Here is a 25,571-nt window from a genome sequence, read left to right on the forward strand (position 1 = left end):
TAAATCAGGAATATATCTTGAATTTAACCAAATACAATTTTGGCATATATTGATCGCCTTGGTCTTTGAACTACCAAAGACATAACCAATTGGGTACTTGTTGTCTTTTTATAAACAGATTTTTAAAAATTATCTCTGGGGGGTGGGGGTGGGAAGGGAAGGAAAATGTGAGATATCTGAGGTACTATCAATAATAAAATATAGCCCTAACTGGTTTGGCTCAGTGGATAGAGCATCGGCCTGCGGACTGAAGGGTCCCAGGTTTGATTCCGGTCAAGGGCATGTACCTTGGTTGCGGGCACATCCCCAGTAGGGGGTGTGCAAGAGGCAGCTGATCGATGTTTCTTTCTCATTGGTGTTTCTAACTCTCTATCCCTCTCCCTTCCTCTCTGTAAAAAATCAATAAAATATGTTTAAAAAAAATAATAAAATATATATTTAAAAAAGTTATCTCTTCCTAGTATCCTAATATATAAAAACCCAGGGTCCATAACATCCAAAACGACTGAAGGCTCGACTGACTGGAAGTCAGTTCTGGGTTGCCGTGGTGACCCAGCACTGACTGCCACTGCTGCGGGCACTCCGACCCAGCACTGACTGCCAAGGGGGCTGTGGATCAGGCCTGAAGAGAGACCTGGAGGGAGAAGCAGGGTCTGATCCATAGCCTCCGTGGCAGCTGTTGATCAGCCCTTGCCTCTCTCTTTCTCTCCAGACCTGGCCAGCAGCCATGCCTCTCTTTCTCTCGGGCCTCCAATGGGGCTGCTGATCAGCCCTGCCTCTCTGATTAGGCCTGTTGATAGGCCTGGAGACACTGACTGGCATAGAAACCAATCAATCAGAACCAAAATTGGGTGAAGAGCGAGGAGCCAATGGCTGCCTAGGAGGCAGAGCTTTTTTTTTTTTTTTTTTAATATTTTATTGATTTTCTACAGAGAGGAAAGGAGAGGGATAGAGAGTCAGAAACATCGATGAGAGAGAGACATCGATCAGCTGCCTCCTGCACATCCCCTACTGCACACCCCCTACATGCCCTTGACAGGAATCGAACCTGGGGCCCTTCAGTCCGCAGGCCGACGCTCTATCCACTGAGCCAAACCGGTTAGGGCAGGAGGCAGAGCTTTTGATGCTGACTGGCATAGAAACCAACCAATCAGAACCTAATCAGGGTGAACTGTGAAGGCAGAACCTAAGGTGGGGGCTGAGGAGGGATTTTAAGGGCAACAGCTGTTTGGTGTAAGGTGTAAGAAAGTGGTTCAATTTTTTAATGACCGGTTTGGCAGTATAGTGCATATGGCTGGCTATCAGTCCGGATATAGGGATTATGTATTTTTGTCTGCCAAGAGTATCTCCTCCTGATGAAAAAGGCTCCCCTGACATTTAAGCAATTCTATCCTATATAATCTATCTATACTACCAAAAGGGTAATATGCTAATTAGACTGGGTCGACTGGCCATCTTCTCGACGTCCGACTTCCGTCCAGACAAAGCCATGGTGGTGGGGGCTGAGGCAGAGAGGGCAGTTGGGGGCAAGATCAGGCTGGCAGGGGAGGGCAGTTGGGGGCAACCAGGCTGTCAGGGGAGGGCTGTTGGGGGTGAGATCAGGCCAGCAGAGGAGGGCAGTTGGAGGTGAGATCAGGCCGTCAGGGGAGAGCAGTTGGGGGCGAGATAAGGCCAGCAGGGGAGGGCAGTTAGGGGCGATCAGGCAGGCAGGCAGAGGCAGTTAGGGGTGATCAGGCAGGCAGGTGAGCGGTTGGGAGCCAGTGGTCCCAGATTGTGAGAGGGATGTCTGATTGCCGGTTTAGGCCCGATCCCTGTGGGATCGGGCCTAAACCGCAGTCAGACATCACCTAAGGGGTCCCCGATTAGAGAGGGTGCAGACTGGGCTGAGGGTCACCCCCTCCCCGCCCCATGCACGAATTTCGTGCACCGGGCCACTAGTCCTATATAATAAAAGGCTAATCATGCAAATTGTCCTCACAGGCAGGAATTCGACCGACCGGGAGTTAGATGTTCACTGACCACCAGGGGGTGGTGCGGAACATGGTGGGTATTGGTGATGCAGTGCTGGCAGCAGGCGGCAGTGGAGGCACTGCAGGCCCCAATGGGTCCTGATGAGAGCAGGACCATGGCAGGATGGTGGAGCAGGTGAACGGGAGGTGTCAGGCCAAGGCGGGTGTGAGCAGGGGCCCCAATTGCCCCACCGGTTGCTCCACAGACAGGCCCTGATCACTGGCCAGGCCTAGGGACCCTACCCATGCACGAATTTAGTGCACTGGGCCTCTAGTAAAATACAAAGCACCCATACAAACAGCAATAAAAGGTAATTATCACATCCTTACTTTTTGTATTTAAAAAAGCTTTAAGAGCATTTTACATTTAGGTGTTTAAATATTCAAATATCTATGTATCAAACATAACATTTTTTACCAAGCGAGAGTTATAAAGTATTTTAATTAAAATAAATATTTATCAAAAGATAAGCAGGCAAGGTCCCTGGCTCCCAGAGGCTAATCACCATAAGGGGTTGGGGAATAGAGCCCAACAGAGTGAGGGTAACAAGTACTAGGAGAGCACAGCAGAGTGAACAGTCACTGCTGCTGGAAATGAAGTTCAAGGAGAGCTTCTTGGGAGTCAGCATGGCCTCCTCTCTGTGGGACAGGCTGCCTAGCGCCTGGCGGGGAAGGTGGGATGGCCATCAGACAGGCTGAATCAATGGGGAAGTAAAAGCAGGATATAGCTGCTCACCTGTATCCCCAAAGACAAAGCATAAGCTATTCTAAGATATTTTAGTGGATCTTAAGTAATAATCAAAATGCAGAAGCAGTGTGTCAGTAGGATATAAAATATGTGTTAGGAATATGGCAGTCTAGAGAACAAATTCTGAGCTTATCAGAAAAGTTCAAGATAAGGATTTCAAAATAATGAGTGTATCAGGATGTTACATCAAAGCTTCCTTTGAAAAATGTTTAGGCAGCCCAGCCGGCGTGGCTCAGTGGTTGAGCGTCGGTCAACCTATGTATGAACCATGGTTTGATTCCTGGTCAGAGTACATGCCCGGGTTGAGGGCTCGATCCCCAGTAGGGGACGTGTAGGAGGCAGCCGATCATCGTCATCATTGATGTTTCTATTCCTCTCTCCCTCTCCCTTGCTCTCTGAAATCAATAAAAATACATTTAAAAAAGAAAAATGTTTAGACAGTGAAAGTTAACATTTGGGGATAATTATCTTGAGGAGATGATGCCACCAAGCAGCATATTACAAATTAGTAGCTGTCTATTTCCACGCACACACCATGGCCCTGGATGTATTAAAGGGTCATCAGTAGCTCGTCACCATGCTGCCCTCAGAGAAGCCACCATCAATGAAAGCATGCTGCCCCAAGTAACTGCTTGCTGTGCTATCATCTCGACCCAAAACATGGTGCAACATAGAGCTGAGATTTATTTTCTGAACTTATGGTAGCTTTTATCTTTTACACCGCTCATTCGTGGAGCAGAGGTTCCGCAATTGCTGGTCAGAAGCACCCTGGGTGGAGTGGATGCAGCTGCACACTGTGCTTGGGAAGGTGTATTAATGGAAAGAACGGTTTTAAAAGGCTCCCTAGATGGTTGGCTTGGACAGCCTTCTTCCTAGGTGCTGACCCCTCTTGGCTGTGGGGCACACAAACCATCTCTACCAATCAAACTGTTTTTCGGTTTTCATGATTCTCTGTTTACCAGTAAAATATCTCTTAAGCCAGTCTTAGGAAATAGAAGGTTTAGTCATGTGCTCAAAGAGAGCACAAAAGTGGATCTTTTAATAGTCTGTGAGCTGTAGCCCCTGGCATAGTAGCTGGGAACTGCTCTGGTTCCCTTCTTAAAAGCCAGCAGGTGCCCAGCTGCTATGAACCAGGAAGTCATGGTGTGATTCTTGGTCAAAGCACAAGCCCAGGTTGTGAGCTCGATCCTCAGTGGGGGCATGCAGGAGGCAGCCAATCAATGATTCTCTCTCATCATTGATGTTTCTCTCCCTTCCTCTCTGAAATCAATAAAAATAATAATAATAATTTAAAAAAATAGGAGCCAGGCTATTTGATCTCTTGCAAACACTGTTAATCCTCTCAAAGGAGTGTATAAAATTTTATGGCTAGGAATGCTGCCATTTGATTATAGCAGTATATGAGTTCACTGTAGAAAGGACTATAATTTTGAATGTGCCGATTCACTTACACACACACACACACACACACACACACACTGTTGTCGCCTGACAGTTGTGTGAATACAGTGACACTTTTTATTTGGATAGCAGTTGTATGTTTGGAAATGAGTGTTAATTTTTATGTGTATTGACTAGTCCTTAACCAACATATTTTTAAACAACCTTACAAACCCATTTCGCTGAATTAATTAGTAAGGTGGACTCTATAGAAATGGTTATTTTTTTAAAAAGGAGATTATCTGGAAGAGTGGTCCAGAATTTGCTACACAACAAGCATTTCTCAACAGCAGGGCCCGTTTGGTTACAGTCAGTCCATTTCATCAGGAAAAGCTTTGGTTTCTTCAGGGTCTTATGTCTCTGCTTTTCAGTTCACCGAGTGGGGTAGACATTTTATCAGAATGAAGTTATTAGAACTTTGGGGTTTTCTTCGTTGTTCATTGAATCTCTTGCTTTTTTCCCAGACCTGAACCTGAAAATAAGATGCGTGCTAAAGAAAATTAAATATTCACAACTCTCTTCCTCAAAATTCTAAACCGACACTGGAAAACATTTCTTCAATGAACAAGTAATGATTGTAACTAAGTAGAACCTAGAGCTAATATTTTATTATTTTGAATATTTGGAGTCATTTTCTTAATTAACCATAAACAAAACCCAGAATTTACACTCTTTTCGTTTCCCTGAGGAAAGGATAGATTGGTAAGAATGAAGTGCTCACGAGTTAAAGTTGATATTGAACTGTTTGTATCATTACAAGAAAATAGTTTATCAAAAATATGCACCTTTTACTATGTGTTCTGTCAGAGATCAGAATCCATTCACATGATAAAGACTTATCTTTATCATGGCCAGGCACTAAATCACGTTATCTTATATAACCTTAAATACTGAAGTTTAGTGAAAATTAAGTTTACCCCAAATTAAATTTCCCCAAATTTATGCGGTAGATGTGGGATTTGAAGCCAGGCAGTCTCATTCTAGAATCTAAACTTCTCCTACCAAACCACCTATCTTTTAAATGTTTGCCAATCTGTGATATCATAGAAAGATATTTGGCTTTGTCCTTGTTACCAAGAGTAGAACTCTTAAGTCCCTTGTAATTTCCTGAGAGATAGGAGCATCTTTTGTTCAGATGAGGCGATTCTTGGCTGGGCCCCCTAAGATAACTTCAGGATGGGAGCTGGCCACCGGAAAAAACAAGCCTCGATGAGAAGACTGGAACTTTCACCCCACCCCCCAACCTCCATGGAGGGAAGAGGGGCAACCTTACAAACCCACCTCTGCTTTCTCCATGATGTACGTCTTCACCGCAGAGCTCTATCCCACCCTGGTCAGAAACATGGCTGTGGGGATCACCTCCATGGTGAATGCCTATGTCTATGTGATGAAACCCCCTAAACACTGGGGTGCAGAGAGCCTCTGAATTGGTGAACACGTTCCTGTGCTGGGCTGGGGCACTCCCCAACTCCACAGGGACAGAAGCTCCTGCACTGTGGACCCTTTCGGACCTCACCCCACTCACCTCTTCATCTGGCTGTTCACTTGTACCCTTTACGATAAACCCAGTAATAGTACGGAAAGTGTTTTCCTGAATTCTGCGAGTCGTTCCAGCAGATTACTAAACGTCCTTCAGGAGCGGGTGTGTGGAAACACCCAACTTTGCAGCCAAGTTGGACAGAAGTGGGAATCACCGGGGACCTGATACCTGTGACTGACATCTGAAGGGAGACTGAGCCTTTAAAGTGGAGCCTGATGCAAACTCCAGGTAGTCAGTGTTAGAACTGAATTAAATTATAGGCCAGTTGGTGTTAGAATTGGTTGGTATCAGGAGGAGAAACCCTCATAATCCCATAAGCCAAAGAAATGATACTGAATTATTTTATTTGATATATTTTTATTAATGTGGATAATTTCTTCATATATACACTGAGTGGCCAGATTATTATGATCTCTGAACGCATAATAATCTGGCCACTCAGTGTGTGTGTGTGTGTGTATAATAGAGGCCCGGTGCATGAATCAGTCTGGCCAGGGGGAGGGCACATGGGCGGTTGGCCGGCCTGCCTGCTGGTCGAACTCCTAGTCGAGAGGACAATTTGCATATTAGCCTTTTATTATATAGGATATATACTGAGTGGCCAGATTATTATGCATTCAGAGATCATACTAATCTGGCCACTCAGTGTATATCTGCCACTGAAATGTCCTTTTCTGTAAACTGCTTGTTCATGACCTCTGCTACGTTTTCCTACGGAGTTGTTTGTCTTTCCCCTACTAATCACTAAGAGCACTTTGTATATTAGGTATACCCGCCCTGGTTTGTGTTGCATGTTGCAAATACTTTCCTCCTGCCTTGTTGACCTTTGTCTTTGTTTATGGTTTCTTCTTTGCTGTGCCAATGATTTCTAAAATTACATAATTAGCTCTATCAATCTTTTCCTTTATGGCTTGTTACTTTTCAGATTATGCTCAGAAAGCCCCTCTCAAAAGTTATAAAAATATTTTTCTTCTGGTATGTTTATGATTTTACATTTTTAGGGTACAACTTTTAATCTTTCTGGAATTTATATGGATGTGTTTTGAAGCAGGACTCAAGTTTTTATTTATCCAAAATGGCTAGCTGAATGTTCTAATATCTTTTACTGAATAATCTAACGTTTCCCCACTGCTTTTGAATTTCTACTTTTTATTGTATACAGAATTCTCATATTTTCTTGGGTTTAATTCGAACTCTATTCCAGTGGTTTCTATTCCTATACCATTAGCACACTGTTTTCACTACCACTGCTTAATAATACACTTTATTATATGACTAGTAGCCCATCGCGCGATATTGCGCACAGCAGGCCACCTGCTGCTTCCGCGGGAGCCAGCTGGGAACCACAGCGCACCGCTGGGAGCTGCGCTGCTTCCACAGGAGCCGGGAGGGACCCACGCTGATTCTGCAGGAGGTGGGAGGGACCCGCGCTGCTTCCGTAGGAGGCGGGCCCGCTGTCTCCTCTCCAGGCCTGCGCTCGGCCACAGAGGCCCTGCTGTTCCTGTTCATGTCCACTCCGGCTCCGGGGGGGCTGGCCCGAGCTGGGCACAGCAACGAAGCAAGCATTCTGCCAGGCCACTCACCCTGCCTGCTCTCAGTGGCCGCCCCCCTGGGACTGGAGGACTCTGCAGGGCTGAGAGGACTGGATGCCGCCATCTTGTGGCTATGGGCGCTGCCATATTTGTGATGGAGTGATGGTTAATTTGCATATTACCCTTTTATTAGATAGGGTAGCGCTACTCTCCCTAGCCATTCTTGCATATTTATTCTTTCTGAGATATTTTGATATCATTTTTTAACGTTCCACTTACCATTTCATTTTCTGCATCTCCTCTAAGGACTCTGGTAGAGTCATTCCAAAACTTTCAGGGAAAAACAGGGTGATGATTCCGATCAGGATGGTCAGGCTGCCCATGAGGATGTAGGGCAGAGCTCTGTTGTAAGCACCTGTAAGGCACGGGACATAGTTAGAAAAAGGGATTCTCCAGAAGCTCTCGAGCATCATTTTGTAAAGGTGGCAAACAGTACTTGACAGCAGTTTTAAATTGGAACATTTTCTGAAGTTAAAAAGTATGCAAAATACACCATTTGTTTTGCATTATCAGAAGGTCTCTCATGCCAACTGGTATTTTCTAAGCTGCTATATGATCATGTGTGAAAGATGTTCCTTTGGTAGAAATATTTGCCTAGCAAGGTTCTCTGAAGGTGGAGGTAACTGGAGAAGAGGGAATGGGAGGTTATTAAGGGGAAAGAGGTTGACCAGCATGGTGCAGGGACAGGTACTGGCTATCAAGATTGGTGTGACCTTTGCTATGACCCAAAGCAGTAGGCTGCAGTGGAAAGTGAGGTCCATGGAGTCACTGGAGTTGGAAAAAAAATCTAAGTAATATGTTCAATCCAATTAAAAAAAAATAAATGTTAGGCACTGTGAAAGCAGTGCTTTGGTTTCTTTTTCTTTCTTTCTTTTTTTTTTTTTTTTTGCAGCATTTATAAGTCTTGATTTTATATGTAATTGGAAGAACCACTTCATCTCTTCTTTATACAATGTCACTCAGGAGAATAACAGAACCTTATTTTGCTTCCCATCTGCGTAGAGAGATTATAGAGGAACAACACACCCAAGAATTTTATTTGACAAAAAACAACAACAACCCAAAACATTAATCTTGAAACTGTGCTGAGGCTATGAGTCACTAACAGGAGTAGTGGTTGTGAAATAGGAAGCTCTGTCTTAGACTTCTCCCTTTTTTTATGTATCAATAGCCCACTGTTTGACTATATGAGCATGATTTGAAAGTACAGGGAAGAACAAAGGGAAATGACACAATTCTATATAATAATGTGTTTTATTGGGTGTTATGTAGGGCAGCTGTGCAGAGGATGCATAAGACAGGAAAACGTTTCTCTGTAAGAATTGAGTGTACCTATTCTGAGAATTCATATATTCTTTGGGGATATATATATATACTGAGTGGCCAGATTATTATGATCTCTGAATGCATAATAATCTGGTCACTCAGTGTGTGTGTGTGTGTGTGTGTGTGTGTGTGTGTGTGTATACATACATATATATATATATATATATATATATATATATATATATATATATATATATAAGGCCCGGTGCATGAATTCGTGCATGGGTAGGGTCTGGTCAGCCTGGCCAGGGGGAGGGGACATGGGCAGCCTGCCTGGTCGAGGGGACAATTTGCATATTAGCCTTTTATTATATAGAATATACACTGAGTGGCCAGATTATTATGTGTTCAGAGATCATAATAATCTGGCCACTCAGTGTATATATATAATTTTGTTTGTGTGTTAAAATATATATATACATACAAAATATCTGAAGTGCTACTCATCAAACTGTTAATATTAATTACTTCTAGGGGTATGATTTGGGGAACTGAGAGAGAAAAGATAAACTTGTACTTTTTTCAGTACTTTATATGCAATGAAAATATATTACTTTTACATTTAAGAAAAGAACAGATCAATAAGTTGTGTCTCACCGAGGTATACAAAGTAGGGAGCGATGATGCTGCCCACTCTGGAGGCCATGGAGGTGATCCCCACAGCCATGTTTCTGACCAGGGTGGGATAGAGCTCTGCAGTGAAGACGTACAGCATGGAGAAAGCAGAGGTGATCCCGAATTTCCCTAACATCACCAGGCCAATGGACAAGAAGTTGTAATCTGGAAAAGAGACCCAGTGTAAACAGAGGTGCTTTAGAAGTGATATGTTCTCAACTCAGTAGCTTTTATAGTTCTCTTTGCTTGAAGGAACATGTTTTTCACAATGTAGAGATATTCCCCAAATAACACTTTCTCTTCAAATGTTTTAATAATTGACATGGACAAAGATGGAGAGTGAGGGGTTGCCTTGTGCTTGGCTCTACTATTAGTCCATTTACACATTCAGTGACCTTTGTCCACTTTTACTTGTTACAGCACTTTCATGGGAAGTCGTTAACATGTTAATATAGTTAAGTTTAATCTTCAACGAGAAGGACCAATGCTTTCTATCCTGTTTAGTATTATTAAGAAATACATATTCCTTTTTTTAAAAATATATTTTTTATTGATTTCAGAGAGGAATGAAGAGGGAGAGATAGAAACATGAATGATGAGAAAGAATCATTGATTGGCTGCCTCCTGCACAATCCCACACTGGGGATCGAGCCCACAACCTGGGCATGTGCTCTGACCAGGAATCGAACTGTGACCTCTTGGTTCATAGTTCGACACTCAACCACTGAGCCATGCCAGCCAGGCAAGAAATACATATTTCTATGTATAATACTAGGTATCAATAATCTATTGCCTTAACAATTTATTAGTATGAGAATGTTAGACATAAGGGGAAAGGAAGCATATGTCCCTTGGTGTGCTCTTTTTTTTTAATTTAAATTTTTTATTGTAAGTATTACATATGTCTCCTTTTCCCCCTATTGACCTCTCCCCAGCCACTCCCACCCCTCAGCACATGCCCTCACCTTGCTACTGTCTGTGTCCATTGGTTATGCTTATATGCATGCATACAAGTCCTTTGGTTGACCTTTCACCCTCCCTGCTTCCACCCTCCCCTGCCTTCCCTCTGAGGTTTGACCGTCTGTTTGATGCTTCTATTTATCTGGATCAATTTTTGTTTATCAGTTTAGGTTGTTCTGTGCGCTCTCTAACTAAAACATTACACACCCTAAAAATTACTGAATTTCTACTGGAACTGGCATGAACTACTAACTCTTACACTTGAGTATGCACCTCAAATAAAGGTTAGAAAGTACCAAGAAATTGGGAATCAGGATTGTGTCCTCAAGAAAGAGGTTTGAGGGTTTAGGTGAAGGTTTCTATGACGGGGATGACTGGGAGTGTTATTTTTCCTTTTCAGGTAATGATTTCCAACTCGCCAAGGCTGACTCATCTGTGTGAGGGTATTGTTTTGAACACGGGAAATTATATAGAAGCTATCATTTGTCTAATTGACTTATGAATGGTATATGATGGGAAGGCTACATAAACAGGGAGCAGTGACCAATAATTAGCCCACGTCAAGGTGTAGGTCTTTTCTGTTAAGCTGTTACTGTTGGTTAATTTCTTACCTACAGGTACCAGTTGAATTAAGAGAAGCACGCCTCCTCCCAAGAACAGCACTCCAGCTATGATATACCGCCTGGGCAGGGTTCGCAGGAGCAGCCAGGCTGTAATGTAAGCTGGAACTTCGATCAGGGCAGAGAGGAAACAGTTCAGGTAGGCATCTCCATGTAAATTAGGAGAGTTGAGAGACAGAGCGAAGTAACCGACAGAGGTTAGCATCCTAAAAGAAAAAAAGAAAAAACAAAAGTGATAAAAGGATGGCATGAATCACTCTAAACTTTCATAATGGTCAAGAAATAGTCTAGATTCTGTTTTCCTATAAGTAGCCACTAACTACATATGGCTTCTTAAAAGTAAATACATTAAAATTAAATGAAATCAGCCCTGACCGGTTTGGTTCAGTGGATAGAGCATTGGACCACAGACTGAAGGGTCTCGGGTTCAATTCCGGTCAAGGGCACATACCTCGATTGCAGGCTAGATTCCTATCCCTGGTCAAGTTGCATGCAGGAGGTAACTTATTGATGTCTCTCTCTCACAACGATGCTTCTCTCTCTGTCTCTCCCCTCCCTTCCACTCTCTCTAAAAATCAATTGAGGAATATCTTCGGGTAAGGATTAACAACAACAATAAAAAAACTTAAAAGAAAAAAAATCAAAGAATCAGTTCCTTCATTGCACTAGTCACACTTCAATTGCTTAATAGCCACATGTGGCTAGTGGCTACTATAGTGGACAATACAGATAAAACCATTTTCATCACTGCATAAAGTTCTATTGGACAGCACAAGTCTAGATATACCAGTACACAACAACACCTACCCTGGTCTAGTTAATTTTACATTTCAGTATTTCCTGAACAGTTTGTACATCTTCATTCCCTTAGAGCTACTATTTGAAGAAAGAATGTATGTCAGTCATGTCAGTGAACATAAAATCCAGATTTCATTCTTACCAAAAAAACAAGAAGAAGAAGGAGAAGGAGAAACATAGGTAATACTGTGGGATCCACTTACAGTAAATTCCAAAAGATTAGTAAAACTCACTTTAGGAAAAAGAATGGAGACCCATAATGCTTCAAAGTATTACGAAGTGCACGCCATATATCCTGTCATTGCAGTTAATTTCCACGGAAAAGCTTCTCTGTGGAAAAATCACTGCCCTATGCAGGCTCCCCTGTGCAGAAGTTTGCTTATTATTCCGATGAATGAAAGCAGAGGTATCTGAAGAATCTTTTCAGGACACTGTTGCAGATTTTTATACACACTTTATTAGGTTGGGTAGCACAAGGGCTATTGCAAAATACGACAAAAATTAAACTTGATCTCTCTAGGAATCTTAGTGATTTTCACATTTGGTAATTAGAGCAGCTTAGATAAAAACCAGTGACTATGCTGACAGGTGAGAACTAAGGAGGCCTGCAGTGAGGGAGGAAAGCCAGGTGTCTGGACACATTTGCTTAATTCAGTCATAAGCTCTGTCATCGGTTTCCTTGAACTGCAAATTGGGCCGGCCCTAAAAATAGACTAGCTGCAGTCTGAACCTACTAGTTATGACAATCATCTTTCTTTCTGTTGCCATCATGGGATAAGCATGTTTTTTTCTCTTCTTCCTCATTTCTTGGCAGATCTATTATTAAAACTAGTCAATTCATTATTTTGATGCCTTAAAATCATTTGGTAGCCTGCCAGTGTGTCTCTCTCACAATGATGCGTGGGTGTGGCTCAGGGGTTGAACGTCGACCTATGAACCAGGAGATCATGGTTCGATTCCGTCAGGGCACATGCCCAGGGGTGCCGGCTTGATCCCCAGTGTGGGGCGTGCAGGAAGCAGCCAATCAATGATTCTCTCTCATCATTGATGTTTTTCTTTCTCTCTCTCCCCCACCTTTCCTCTTTGAAATCAATAAAAAAATACTTTTAAATACCTATATAATAAAGAGCTAATATGCAAATGGTCATCACGCCCTCATGCAGTAACAGCTCAGACACTCAACACTGGGGAGAGAGGAATGGGGACCAGCCAGGCACAAATGAGCTTGAGAGAGGAATGGGGACCAGCCAGGCACAAATGAGCTTGAGAGAGGAATGGGGACCCAGCCAGGCTGTGGCCCGGGAGAGGGACAAGCCATACGCCCCGTGGTCCTGGGCGCCAGCACCTGCGCCTGCAGCCCAGGAGAGGGACAAGCCACCCACCCTGCGGTCCCGGGCGCCAGCAGCTGGGGCTGTGGCCTGGGAGAGGGACAAACCGCCTGCCCCAAGGTCCCAGGTGCCTGTGGCTGTGGCCCAGGTGAAGCCACCCACCCACGGTCCCCTGAGGCTGCGGCTGGCCCCAGGCGAAGCCAGCCTGGGTCCTGGGTGTCTGTGGCTGGCCAGAGAGAGGGAATCCTGGGTCCTGGGTGCAGGGCGAGGCAGAGGCAGTTAGGGGCGATCAGGCCAGCAGGGGAGCAGTTAGGAGCGATCGGGCAGGCAGGCAGAGGTATATATATATATATATATATATATATATATATATATATATATATATATCAGGCAGGCAGGCAGAGGTAAATATATATATATGTATATATATACATATATACATATATATATATTTAAAGAACTTTTTAAAAACCACTTGGAAGTTTGCAATTGGCAAGTATAAAAAGCTTGTCAAAAACCCCAATCTGGACCCTGGCCAGGTGGTTCAGTTGGTTGGCACAGTGTCCTGTACACCAAAAGGTTTTGGGTTCAATTCCCAGTCAGGGCATGTACTTAGGTTGCAGATTCGATCCCCAGTCGGGGCCCATAAGTTTCTCTCTCTCTCCCCTCCATCCCCCTCTCTAAAATCAATAAATATATACTCCAGTGAGGATTATTTAAAAACAAAAACAAACAAACTCCAATCTAGGCAGTGGGGATTCAGGTTATTTTAATCTCCCTGTTCAATTGCCAGTACAGCTTTAGGAAGTAGGAGCTGAATTAGCATCTTGGCTTCAGGCACCAAGGACATCATTAATCCCAAATGGAGGGACCATTGTGGGCCACAGTGCAGCAGACTTTATTGTTCCCTGTGACTTATTTTTTTAGTATCCAGTTCCATGAATTGAATTGAGGCATCTCCAAATAACTTAAAATTTTACTAGTGGCCCAGTGCACGAATTCATGTACATTGAAAGGAAATTAATTAGAAGAAATATTTTAATATTGCTATTTGCCCTTTCTCTATAAGAGAGGTGTCAACCAAATTCATGATCGACAATGACAGATTGAAACACAGGCATGCAATTGGCTCCAGTGAGAGCTTTATATGTATCGTGCATGCGTGAGTCAACTTAGCCTTTTATAGATATAGAATAAACTTGCTTAATTAGACCTGCTTTCTGATGTAGCTAAATTTTTTCCAGCCCAGTGAAGCTTCTCTTTCAGGTAACTATCAGCAACACAGCAGTAAATATCAACATGAAGCAGATTATTATTGTAGATCATGCAGGGAGAACAAAGGGTAAAATATTAAACTGAAGCAGTGTTTGACTATATTCTGTGCAGTGAGAAAACCTGAAGTCATTTTCAAGGTCCACCATTTCTTACTTCTTTTCAGTCGGGTCAAGTTTCTAAGCTTTCTAAATCTCTGTTTTCCAGCTAATGAAAAGAAAAGGATTCTACCAACTCTCCTATCTACCTACTCCAGGACTTCGGTGAGGATCAAATGAGATGAGGCATGGGGAAATGCTTCACAGACATTTGGTTAAAGTGTAAAATGTTTGTATCTGGCCATAAAGCAAGTCGTGTTCCTGGGCTGAAGAAACTACAAGGAGGCTAGTCACTAGGGAGAGGAAGCTGGGCTTTGCTACATGACGGCTGCAATTTGGTGGGGTGTTGCTCTGGGGTGGTGGTGGGGCCTGTGTCCCACTTGGGGGAAGCCAAGTATTGCTTTGTGGGTGCCAGGTCTGTGGTGCCGTTTCTCTGTATGTGGCCAGTGTGCATCACGACAGCTCCTGCATTGAGCATCTGCCCCCGGTGGTCAGTGCATGTCATAGTGACTGGTCGGATGGTTGGACACTTAGCATATTAGCCTTTTATATATATATAGACTAGAGGCCCAGTGCATGAAAATCATGCACGGTGCGGGGGGGGGGGGAGACAGGGTGTGTGTGTGTGTCCATCAGCCCAGCCTGCACCCTCTCCAATCTGGGACCCCTCAAGGGATGTCCGACTGCCCGTTTAGGCCCGATCCCACCAGTGGGTCTAAACGGGCAGTCGGACATCCCTCTCATAATGCCTGCCTGATTGCCCCTAACCGCTTCTGCCTGCCAGCCTGATCACCCCCAACCACTCCCCTGTCAGCCTGATCGATGCCTAACTGCTCCCCTGCCAGCCCGATTGCCCTAATTGCCCTCCCCTGCTGGCCTGTTCACCCCTAACTGCCCTCCCCTGCCAGCCCGGTTGCCCCCAACTGCCCTCCCCTGCAGGCCTGGTCGCCCCCAACTGCCCTCCCCTGCAGATCTTGTCCCTCCCAACTGCCCTCCCCTGCTGGCCCGGTCACCCCTAACTTTCCTCCCTTGCCGGCCTGGTCGCCCCTAACTGCTCTCCCCTGCCAGCCTGGTCACCCCTAACTGTCCTCCCATGCAGGCCTGGTTGCCCCCAACTCCCCTCCCCTGCTGGCCCAGTCACCCCTAACTGCCCTCCCTCGCCAGCCTGGTCGCCCCTAACTGCCCTCCCCTGCAGGCCTGATCACCTCCAACTGCCCTCCCCTGCTGGCCCGGTCACCCCTTACTGCCCTCCCCTGCAGGCCTGATCGCCCACAACTGCCCTCCCCTGCTGGCCATCTTGTGGTGGCCATCTTGTGTCCACATGGGGGGGCCATCTTGTGTGTTGGAGTGATGGTCAATTTGCATATCACCTCTTTATTATATAGGATAATTTTTAAAATATATATATTTTATTGATTTTTTACAGGGAGGAGGGCAGAGGGATAGTTAGAAACATCAATGAGAGAGAAACATTGATCAGCTGCCTCCTGCACACTCCCTACTGGGTATGTGCCTGCAACCAAGGTACATGCCCTTGACCGGAATCGAACCTGGGACCCTTGAGTCTGCAGACGGATGCTCTATCCACTGAGCCAAACCGGTTAGGGCTATATAGGATAATTTTTATTTTGTCTCATGAAGACCCAGGCCTTGTCCTGATGTTCCCTTGAATTAAAGAAAATAAGTCATATACTTATGTGCTGTATATCACACTTCCAGATCACTTATTACTTACCATAGCAGTAAAGACATAGTGGTTATTGTGGCAATATTTTTCGTCCTGAACAGGTCCAGAATAAAAATTTTCTCCTGCTTCAGGGGTTTTAGCTCCTGTAGCTAAAATAATGCAAATAACCATAAGATTAAGAGCTAGTGAGGAAGTATCTTTGGCCATGACAGCATGGCAAAAACTTATGCACTTTACCTTGAATATGCTTAGAAATCAGGAATTCTCGGGGAATAAGAGCATGTACATATATGACACTTTATTCTAACACTAAAATGTTTGTGGCTAATTGAAGACAGAAGCCTTTAAAATATATAACATTGGCTCCACTGTCTCTTATAGAAAGCCTGCTAGCATAGCCGTTCCTTGCCTCATGCTCATCACTATGGGCAGCTGAATACACTGCGTTGTGATCCTTTCGTGGGTAGGGCTATATGCCTTGAGGTCCCTGCCTGCTTTTTATACTTTTCTTGTTGAGGTCTCTGAGTCAGAACAGACTTAAACAGATTTGAGTTAACTGTGGGACCTTGGGAAAGTTACTATTTATCCTCTCTCAGCCCCCATTTACTTCTCTGTAAAATAGGATGCCCCCAAAAAACTATACACACTTTGAACAATTAATTCCAATGGGTTAAACCTGAAAAGAAAGAAACATCAATTGAGCTATCAGCTGTTAAGTACGTATACATTTTGGAGGGACACCATGGTGTCCCCACAATATATATATGGAGTTGAGAAGATTAAATGTAGCTTAGCATATACCTGAACTACGTAAATGCCCAATACATGTTAACTGTTAACATTATTACTGTGCCATTGAGAAGATGCTAGCTGTTAGTGGTGACTGGCAATTTCTTACTACTGTCAATGGGCTCCCCTCCTTTACTTAAAAAAAAAACCACACAAAAAAACTTTATTGTTGAAAGATTACATATGTCTCCCCGCCGCCACTTTTCCCCTCATTGACCCCTTCTAGCCTGCCCTTGCCCCTTACCCCAGGTCTTCACCACACTATGTCCATGGGCTATGCATATAAGTTCTTTAGTTAATCTCTTCCCACCCACCCCTCCCCACCTTCCCTCTGAGGCCTCCTTTACTTTTAATTTACTGATGTTAACTTACCATATGTTAGGAATCTAGATAACCAAGCTTATTAGCATTAAAACTAAAAAGTTACAAGGCTCTGAGGTGGGGAATCTCTTTAGGATAGAGTGCAAGGACTTTGTGGCCCCATGGTGTGTGTACAATGAGGCTGAGGAAGGAGGTTCTATGATAAAAGAAGTGAGGGCGCCAGCCCACCTTTGTAGCTGGTGTTCCCCAGATATTAGCATCCTTCTTTCAGGAATAATAGACGCCTCCTCACGCAGCTCACAGGCATATTACCTTGTTTCTTCTACACCACTTGGAGCATGCTGCTCTGTTACGACCACAAAGCAAAGCCCCTGCATAGCTGGAGGGAACCTGGAGGGCTCTGGGAGTAGTGCCATGCACAGATGGGACCCGTGAGTCAGGCCTGTGCTGACATTTGGTGCTTCCACAGGGCCCTTGTGAAAATGCAGGTTGCTAGGTCCCACCTGAACCTGCTTAATCACACTCTTTCTTGGGGGGGGGGGGTGCACAGATGCCTGGGAATCTGCATTTTAAGGTCCCTTGGGTGATTGTGATAGGCAGCCACGTTCGGAAACCTCAGGACAAGAACATTCTTGTATCCAGTGCTCATGCCTGGCCTGTGTGGAGCCACCAAAATGCCTTTGGACCAGGCACCAAGCAAGTTGGAGATGTGTCAGAAAGGAAATCTGAGAAGCTTGAGATTGCTTTCCAAATGATACTACTTTTCATTCTTTCCTGTCCAAGTTAACACCACTGCTCCTCATATCAGGTAAAGAAGCCCGGGTAAGTGCATGCACTTTGGCACTGGAGAGATCTAGTGAGACTTCTAGCTGTGTGATCCTGGGGAAATTACTTAACTTCTCTGTACCTCAGTTTCCTCTCCTGAGAAATGGGCATATGGCTAACATGAGCATCTGGCAGACTCTCCATCACCATCCCGAGCAGGCTGCATTTGTGGTGCAGGGCTCTGCAGATCCTCCTAAAGAGGACTCTACCTGGGAGGTGAGCAGGGGAGGAGACTGGGCCTTGGGAAAGCACAAGCTCCCTTTCCCTCCGTGGACCCATCCAGTTAGGTCCAATGTGCCTCATGGCAGGAAGAAAGGCGTGCGGTTAGGAGCCAGCGGTCCCGGATTGCGAGAGGGATGTCTGACTGCCGGTTTAGGCCTGATCCCACAGGAATCCCTGAGGACATCCCCTGAGGGGTCCCAGATTGTGGGAGTGTACAGGCTGGGCTGAGGAACCCCCCGCCCCTAGTATATATATAATATGTATTCACCAGTATGTAGCTGCATCAATGGTATGGAGCAATACCAATAAAAAGTTGGAGATGAACTTGCAAAAAGGAAGGGAACTAATGTTTAGTTAACACTTGCTCTATGCTAAGCAGTTTACATATGTTATAGCATTTAATTCACACACATCTCTTCATGGTGGGTTTTATCTCAGAATTTAATCATTGTTGTGTCTCTAAGGCTTTGGACAGAGCCTGGTACCTGGTGGGCACTCAAAATACATTGAATTAAATTAAATTCCATTAAGATCAAGAATGCGTGACTGACCTCAAGAGAAAACATCTGCAAATGCTTACCTCCACAGGGTCAAAAATCACCCCCGGGACCGCTACATTGTTCATTTTTGCAGCTTTTTGGATGATATCTTCAGCCTCTCTAAATCTTCTCTGGGATATCAGCCACCGTGGAGATTCAGGAATAAACCTAGAATTCATTTTTAATGGTTTATAATTTTCCACAAAGGCAGGGTTTGATACTATTAACCATAAGTTGTTTCCCAAATAATTTTTATTTTGTAAAATTCTAGTTTGTTTTTTTAAAGCAGAGGCCTCATAATATTTCCGTTGATTATAGGAATAAATAAAAGCACCTTCATGTTTCAAAGTTCTGAACAAATAACAAGACTGATCATCAGTTGAGTTTGAAGCCAGGAGCAGTGTAAGGTATAACGTTAACTGTGCATGGGTTTAAGCCAGGGGAGCTGGAGACGGCCATCAAAAACTTAATAGCCAAGTGTGGCTCTTAAAAAGAAACACAGCCCAGTGTCTCTGTGTGTCCATCCCTAGGAGACTCCCTGGAGCCCCAGCTGGTGCTGCGCTCAAGTCTGTGTGTTAGGACGGCCAGGGCACTGTGCTCCTCAGAGGAGAAGGTGGGTGCCCTGACTCCTCCTGGGGGCTGTCCTCCTCAACTTCAACGGATTCCCGGGTCAGTGAGCCCCCAAACCAGATTTGGGGAGACAGCCAATGTTGTCTTTTTTTATGTCTAGAAAGTTAATTTTAAAAATTATACCATCTTTCTACATTTTAATTGATGGTCAAACACAGTTGACTTCTTTCCTAATGTTTCTATTTTTTTCTTTTTCTATTTATTTTTATCATGCACATATTTATTTATATTTTTAAATTCCTTCCCAATTTTTATTTCTTAGAATCTCTTAGCCATTCTTCTGTCAGCTCTTGTTTTCCTTACCTATTCATCAGTACTTAGAAAGTAAATTACGTGCAGCAGATACGGAGGCCGCCTCTACTTAAATGGGCCCCTCCAAAGCCTCAATAGGAATGATCTCAGAGCAAAAGACAACTGATCAAATAGCCAACCCCAGCTCCCTGTCCCAGCCTCCCAGCACAATGGCTGAAAACTGAACCCAGTTTGCAGTTTTCAGAAGATGCCCTTACGTGGTCCCCGTTGCAACCGTGGTGATGTCAGGCCACTGACCTTCAGTAATTAGAGCTGGGCTGTCCAGTACAGTAGCCACTAACCACGTGCAGCTATTGAGCTAGTGTGACTGAGGAAATGAATTTTAATTTCATTTGTTTTTAACCAATTTTAATTTAAAGAGCAGCATGTGGCTAGTGACTACTGTCTTAGTGCAGAATTAGGGGTCTTACACACAGCCACTGTGTACATCAGGGGCACTTTGGCTTCTGAGCAGTATCTTTCCCCAACCAGGTTGTTCTTAAAAATATCCCATCTTTCTTACTACAGGCCCTGAGGGCATCATTGGCCTCAGGTTCCTAATGTTTAGGCAGCTGGATATTGCAAAGCTTTCCCCATGGTGCATCTACGGGCTCCCTCCCCACCCTCTATCACATACTCCATTCAAACTTGTGGGCAAGCCTTTTAAAGCGAACTTGGGACGTAAAAAATCCCCAAGCCACCTGCAATGACTCTGCTCCCCTCCCATTTCCAGCCCACATACTCAGGCTGACTGCAATCCCTACTGCTGAACTGCCATGGGTTTCGGTGTAGGAAGAATCAAGTCTAGCTGATCACTTAAAAAGTCAGTGGAGCACCACGCGAGCTTGTACACCATAGTCTCTCTGTAGTTTTAATTCACAATGAACAGGGGCGGGGGTTGCTGGAGAGTCTGTGTCACTCACTGATGGGTAGCAGAGAGCCCAGCAGCCTGAAGCATCCCCACACCCTCCCAGCCCATCGTTCCAGCATCGCTTCAGGAAGGCCCACCCGTAAGGACAAGATGTTCAGAATAAAGTGATTTTGTTTTTGTAGGAAAATGGTAAGACTATTGTTTTAACCTTGCAGGACCAGCACGCAGCTTGTAGTGCTGGCCCTGGACTGCGTCTCTGTGGGGCGGTGCTGTCCCTGAACAGTGTGCCCCTAGCCAGGAGCACTCCCAGACCAGCCCGTGGGCAGCAGAAGATAGGACTCTCCTTAGGGCAAGAGTGAGTGAGGCCGCTCCTCATGGGATGGGCCTTCTCCGCTGGAAACTCAAGGGGCTGACCTATCAGAGTTATTCCTTGCTGTGCTATTTGGTCCCGAGAGAAAGATCCAAGTCCCACAAATTAAAATCCCTACTAATCTCTTAATCAATCAGAACCGTTCTATTTTTAGTCTCTCTCTCTCTCTCTCTCTCTCTCTCTTCTTTTCTCTCTCTCTCTCTCTCTCTCTCTCTCTCTCTCTCTTCTTTTTTCTCTCTCTCTCTCATAGAAGTATACAGTTATAAGTTTGATTTTAACATATGTTAAAAGTACTGGTCTCTTATGCCAAAAGGATGAGAGCCAGGGAACATCAATTATTAAAATCATTCATCTGAAGGCAGAAAATAACCTATGAATAATCTTGTGTCTTCAGAGAGCCCTGGATCACCAAAAGCATTTACACTAGATTCGGTTAGCAAGGATTTGTGGTTCGAGGGTGTGATGATGATGATGATGGTGACTCCTCTTCCAGAAAATTGCCCTCGCTTTCCTTGGAGGCAGAGCTGGGTAGATAATGGCCTGCCCTTGTTCACCATAAGCTTTCCTGCCATCAGACTGGGTTCCAGGGGAAACCGCCAAATCAGAATAGTAGCTAACCTTTAACACACTGTCCCTCAAATTCCAGGGAAATAAGGGGGAAAAGGTGCTCTCTCCCTCCATGCACACCCATGCCAAAAATTTACACTGGTAAACCATAGAGTCTTAGAGGTCATAAGAAGATAGTAGCTTGGAGTGGGTCCAACCTGAGCCATCTGGTTCAACAAAACCAATATGTGCTACCTATCGGCCTCTATGGCTGCATAACACTTGCAGCAAGATAACGGACTGCTAGGCACCTCTCCAGGCAGCGTGTCCACAGGACAGGGCAACCAGGAGGGCTCGTCTAAAGTGTGAGTTCCAAAAAATGATCAAAGAAGCATTCACTGTGTGCAAGTAGGTAGAACTCAAACAGTTCGATAAAACCAGTCACTGCTGGGAGATTTGTTGTTGCTGTTGTTAATCTTCATCTGAGGATATTTTTCCATTGATTTTTAGAGAGAGTGGAAGGGAGAGAGGGGGAGAGGAGGGAGACATCGATGTGAGAGACACACATCAATTGCCTCTCGCACACTCCCCAACTGAACCTGGGGGATTGAACCTGCAACCTAGGTACCTGCTCTTGACTGGGAATCAAACCTGAAACCCTTTGGTGCATGGGCCAACGCTCTAACCACTGAACTACACTGACCAGGGCACTACTGGGAGATTTGATTTCGATGTCCTGAAACCAAACAAAAAAGAATTGAGAGAGAGAGAAAGAGAGAGAGAGAGAGAGAGAGAGAGAGAGAGAGAGAGAGAGACCCAGCGATGGAAGAAATCCCCTTTCCTCTTGCTTAAATGTGAAAAACCAAAGAAATGGGGACTCCCCAAAAAGAGGGTATGGCTGGGACCAGATTCCATTTTTCTTAATTTGCTCTCTCACCTGAAGTCTCCCACATAACCATAAAGGGAAAACCTAGGGCTAGTGATTTTGTGATTGTGTGATTCCCATACTCATGTGTCAAAATGGGGTTGGCGGGTTGAGGGAGGAGAGAAGAGGTCATTTCTCTGACAGCTCATTAAAGGAAAGTAATTCTCTCACCCTTCTAGACAAAGCAGATAAATAGGCGCTCCTTAGATGCTTGAGGACAGAAACTACATTAGTTGAGTCCATAGGGAGAAAGAGAGTTCCTAGAGAAAAGTGTCAAAACACCTGGGGTTGGAGGGGCGGTGAAGTTCTAAACAACAAAACCCAACAAGACCATCTCCACAAATAAAAACCACCACCAACAGCAGACAAGACTGGGGAGGGGAAAGGCTGGGTTTCCTGCGAAGGGTGCTTTGTGGGACAGAGGAGAATCAAACCCCAGCACACAGACCCACCCAGCCAGGAGAACAGTCTCTGGGCTTCAAGGCCCAGCCTCAGCCAGCTCCAGTGAGATCACACCAGGGTCAGCACCAGGCTCTCGGCTCCAGGCTGTGCTGGCCAGCAGCAGGGGGCTGTCTGGGGCTGAGCCACACTCACCACCATAGCGGGACGCACAGCAGCCCCGGCACGGTCAGCGCCAGCAGCAGCATCCGCCAGTCTCTGATGAAGTAAGCAAACAGTGGCAGCAGCATGTAGCCAACTGCAAAAAATGTGCACACTCCTAACGTAGAGAATATAATACGAACTGACTTGCCAAGAATTTCTGTTCCTGTTCAAAACAAGGGAGGAATATTAGCATTTTAACTCACTTTAATATTTGCTTTATACATCATTACCTGGCAGTTAGAGTTCAAACTATAGTCACTTACAGAAGGGAAAAGCCGTTTTTCTCGTGGCCCAGGGCAGGAGTGGTCAGGGTGGAGGGAGGTGGGAAGTGACTCAAGACTTATCACCTTATAGAAAGCTAAGTTTTCATGAGATTTTAAAAGAGCCATCCATTTTTTTAAATTTTTTTTTTAGATCATTTCATGTCTTAGAAATAGCAAGCCCAGCGCCAAGAGGTAACGTCTTCTGGGAATGCCACATTTCCAAACCAGAGCCCCAGGGTGAGGAGCAAGAGGTGGTCCAGGAGACAGTGGGGGCTCTTCTGAGGCGCTTCGTGGGGGCACGAGCCTTTCCCACTGTTCCCCACCATACAGACACAGACACTGGCCTCTCAGGAATCACTGGAGCGCTCAGTCACTGAGTGGTGCTAGGACACTCTTAGTCTCCCTTGAGCCCTGAGAAATGATACATGGGATCCAGCTGGCTCTGGACTGTGCACAGAACAGGCCCAGGAGCCAGGGGCTGCGTTCCCCTGCAGCCACATTGTGCCCAGGGATCAGCCCCAGGCAGACACAGGCCATTTAGACCAGGAAAGAAAGAAGGCGCCGTTCTGCTGGCCTGGCAGACAGAGGCCCTAGAGCTGGCCACACACGCAGGGAACTCCACTGAGCTTTCCCAGAACAGCACAAAGGCCCAAGACTGCTTGGTGTTGGGCCCTGTTTTGGGAAAGGACACGCAGGTGGCTGTTGGGTCCTGCTCTGCTCAGAGCCACAATGGCTGGCTCGGCACCAGTTCTCCCAGAGAAGCCGCCCGCCCTTCAGAATCCAAGAACAAGCTCCTTCTGTTGTCGAGAAGCTCCAGGCCCTTTCCACAGGCCACTCGTGGTCCCCAGGGGCGGAGATCTGGCCAATGGCAAGCGCTCCGCCTTTTGTTTGAAGCCTTTCCACCACTACAGAGAAGTAGCCCGGAAAATACAAAATAGAACATTCTAACGTCATTCAAGTTTGGCTTTCAAGACAGCTTTTCTCAATCATGTTTACATGCCCTAAGCACAGACTAAGGAATAAGGGGCTAATTACAGAGAAGTAGTAAAATTACTGATTTCCCACGCCTACCTGTTCCGGCCCTCGCCCCACTTCTTCCTTACTCAGCCTGACTGAGCCACACGCCTCTGAGGCTCCCTCTGAAAAAACCAGACTGATAGACATGGCCAATACCGGTGCCTCTCTTATCCCAGACTGTGGACAAGAGACCCAACCACCCAGGCATTTCTCAGCCCTAAATTCATTTCCAAGGATCGGGCCTGACCATTTTGAGGATCATGAATGTTATTTCCAGATCTTTTCTTACTTCATTAATGACCTTCCTGCCACTCCATAGGAAGACTGCCCATGCCATGGTTTCTAAACACTTTGCCTGGATTATCATGACATAGAAATGAATGGGGGATGTTTTATTCCTGAGCGGAGATTCAGAAGTGAAGTGGCAGAGGATTTGATTGTGGGAAACAAAGTGCACAGGACCATGTGAGAAATCCTGTAGACTCATGAGGCCAAGGGAGCGCCCTCATAGTTCCATGCCCTGATCTGAGAGAAGTTATACCACTAGGTTCCTGGATCATCTCCCTCTCTAAGTCTGGGTCCCAGGCCAGAACAGAGTTGTTCTGACTTTGCTGAGGAACCATGAGGGACAGATGCTTCGTAAATCTACCTCTTTGCCTTTCTGTGCATGGATCAATATGGATGGCATGAACCTGAATAGTTGCTTGTTAGCATGACTTTCTGCTCTCCGACTTTCAGATAATCACCTTCTTAAACCATCACCATCATCATCTTCATAGCTAGCATTTTTTTTTTGGGGGGGGGGGTAGGCACTTGTGTCAGGTTCCAGATTGAGTGTTTCCCTGTATTATCTTTTTGAATCTTCACAATAATCATAGAAGAATATTACTTCTATCTTATAATGTAATTTGCTGAGACTTAAAGAGTTGGAACACATTGCCTAAATTCAAACATATGTAATAAATGGGGCAGCCAGGATTTAAGTCTGGTCTGTTTTTAAAAAAATGCATATTTTTCTTGATTTCAGAGAGAGGAAGTGAGAGGGAGAGAGGGATAGAAACATCAATGATGAGAAAGAATCATCAATTGGCTGCCTCCTGCATGGCCCCTGCTGGGGATCAAGCCCACAACTCGGGCATGTGCCCTGACCAGGAATTGAACCGTGACTTCCTGGTTCATAGGTCAACACTTAACCACTGAGCAACACTGACTGGGCAAGTCTGGTCTGTTTGACCTATGGGTAACGTCTAGAAAAAAATAATCTGGGGACAGAGCCTAGGCCCTATCAAGCAGACCTTCAACTTGAAGAAGGAGACACGTGTGGGT

General features: G+C 45.1%; 1 protein-coding gene across 1 annotated transcript in view; it reads right to left on the bottom strand.

The window, feature by feature from the left end:
• Positions 1–2,433: 2,433 nt before the first annotated feature.
• The window catches only part of SLC22A4 (solute carrier family 22 member 4), a 45,473-nt gene continuing 22,335 nt past the window's right edge, over positions 2,434–25,571 (bottom strand). Inside the window, exons 4-10 of the mRNA XM_080672895.1 lie at positions 22,957–23,128; positions 18,771–18,897; positions 16,082–16,182; positions 10,842–11,056; positions 9,253–9,435; positions 7,549–7,684; positions 2,434–4,669 (exon numbers count right to left, since the gene is read on the bottom strand). Of these exons, the coding sequence (XP_080529021.1) occupies positions 4,594–4,669; positions 7,549–7,684; positions 9,253–9,435; positions 10,842–11,056; positions 16,082–16,182; positions 18,771–18,897; positions 22,957–23,128 (1,010 nt within the window). The 3' untranslated portion in view covers positions 2,434–4,593. The remainder of the gene's footprint in view (positions 4,670–7,548; positions 7,685–9,252; positions 9,436–10,841; positions 11,057–16,081; positions 16,183–18,770; positions 18,898–22,956; positions 23,129–25,571) is intronic.

This window comes from Plecotus auritus, assembly GCF_963455305.1.
Source record: "Plecotus auritus genome assembly, chromosome: 6".
Lineage (NCBI taxonomy): Eukaryota > Metazoa > Chordata > Mammalia > Chiroptera > Vespertilionidae > Plecotus > Plecotus auritus.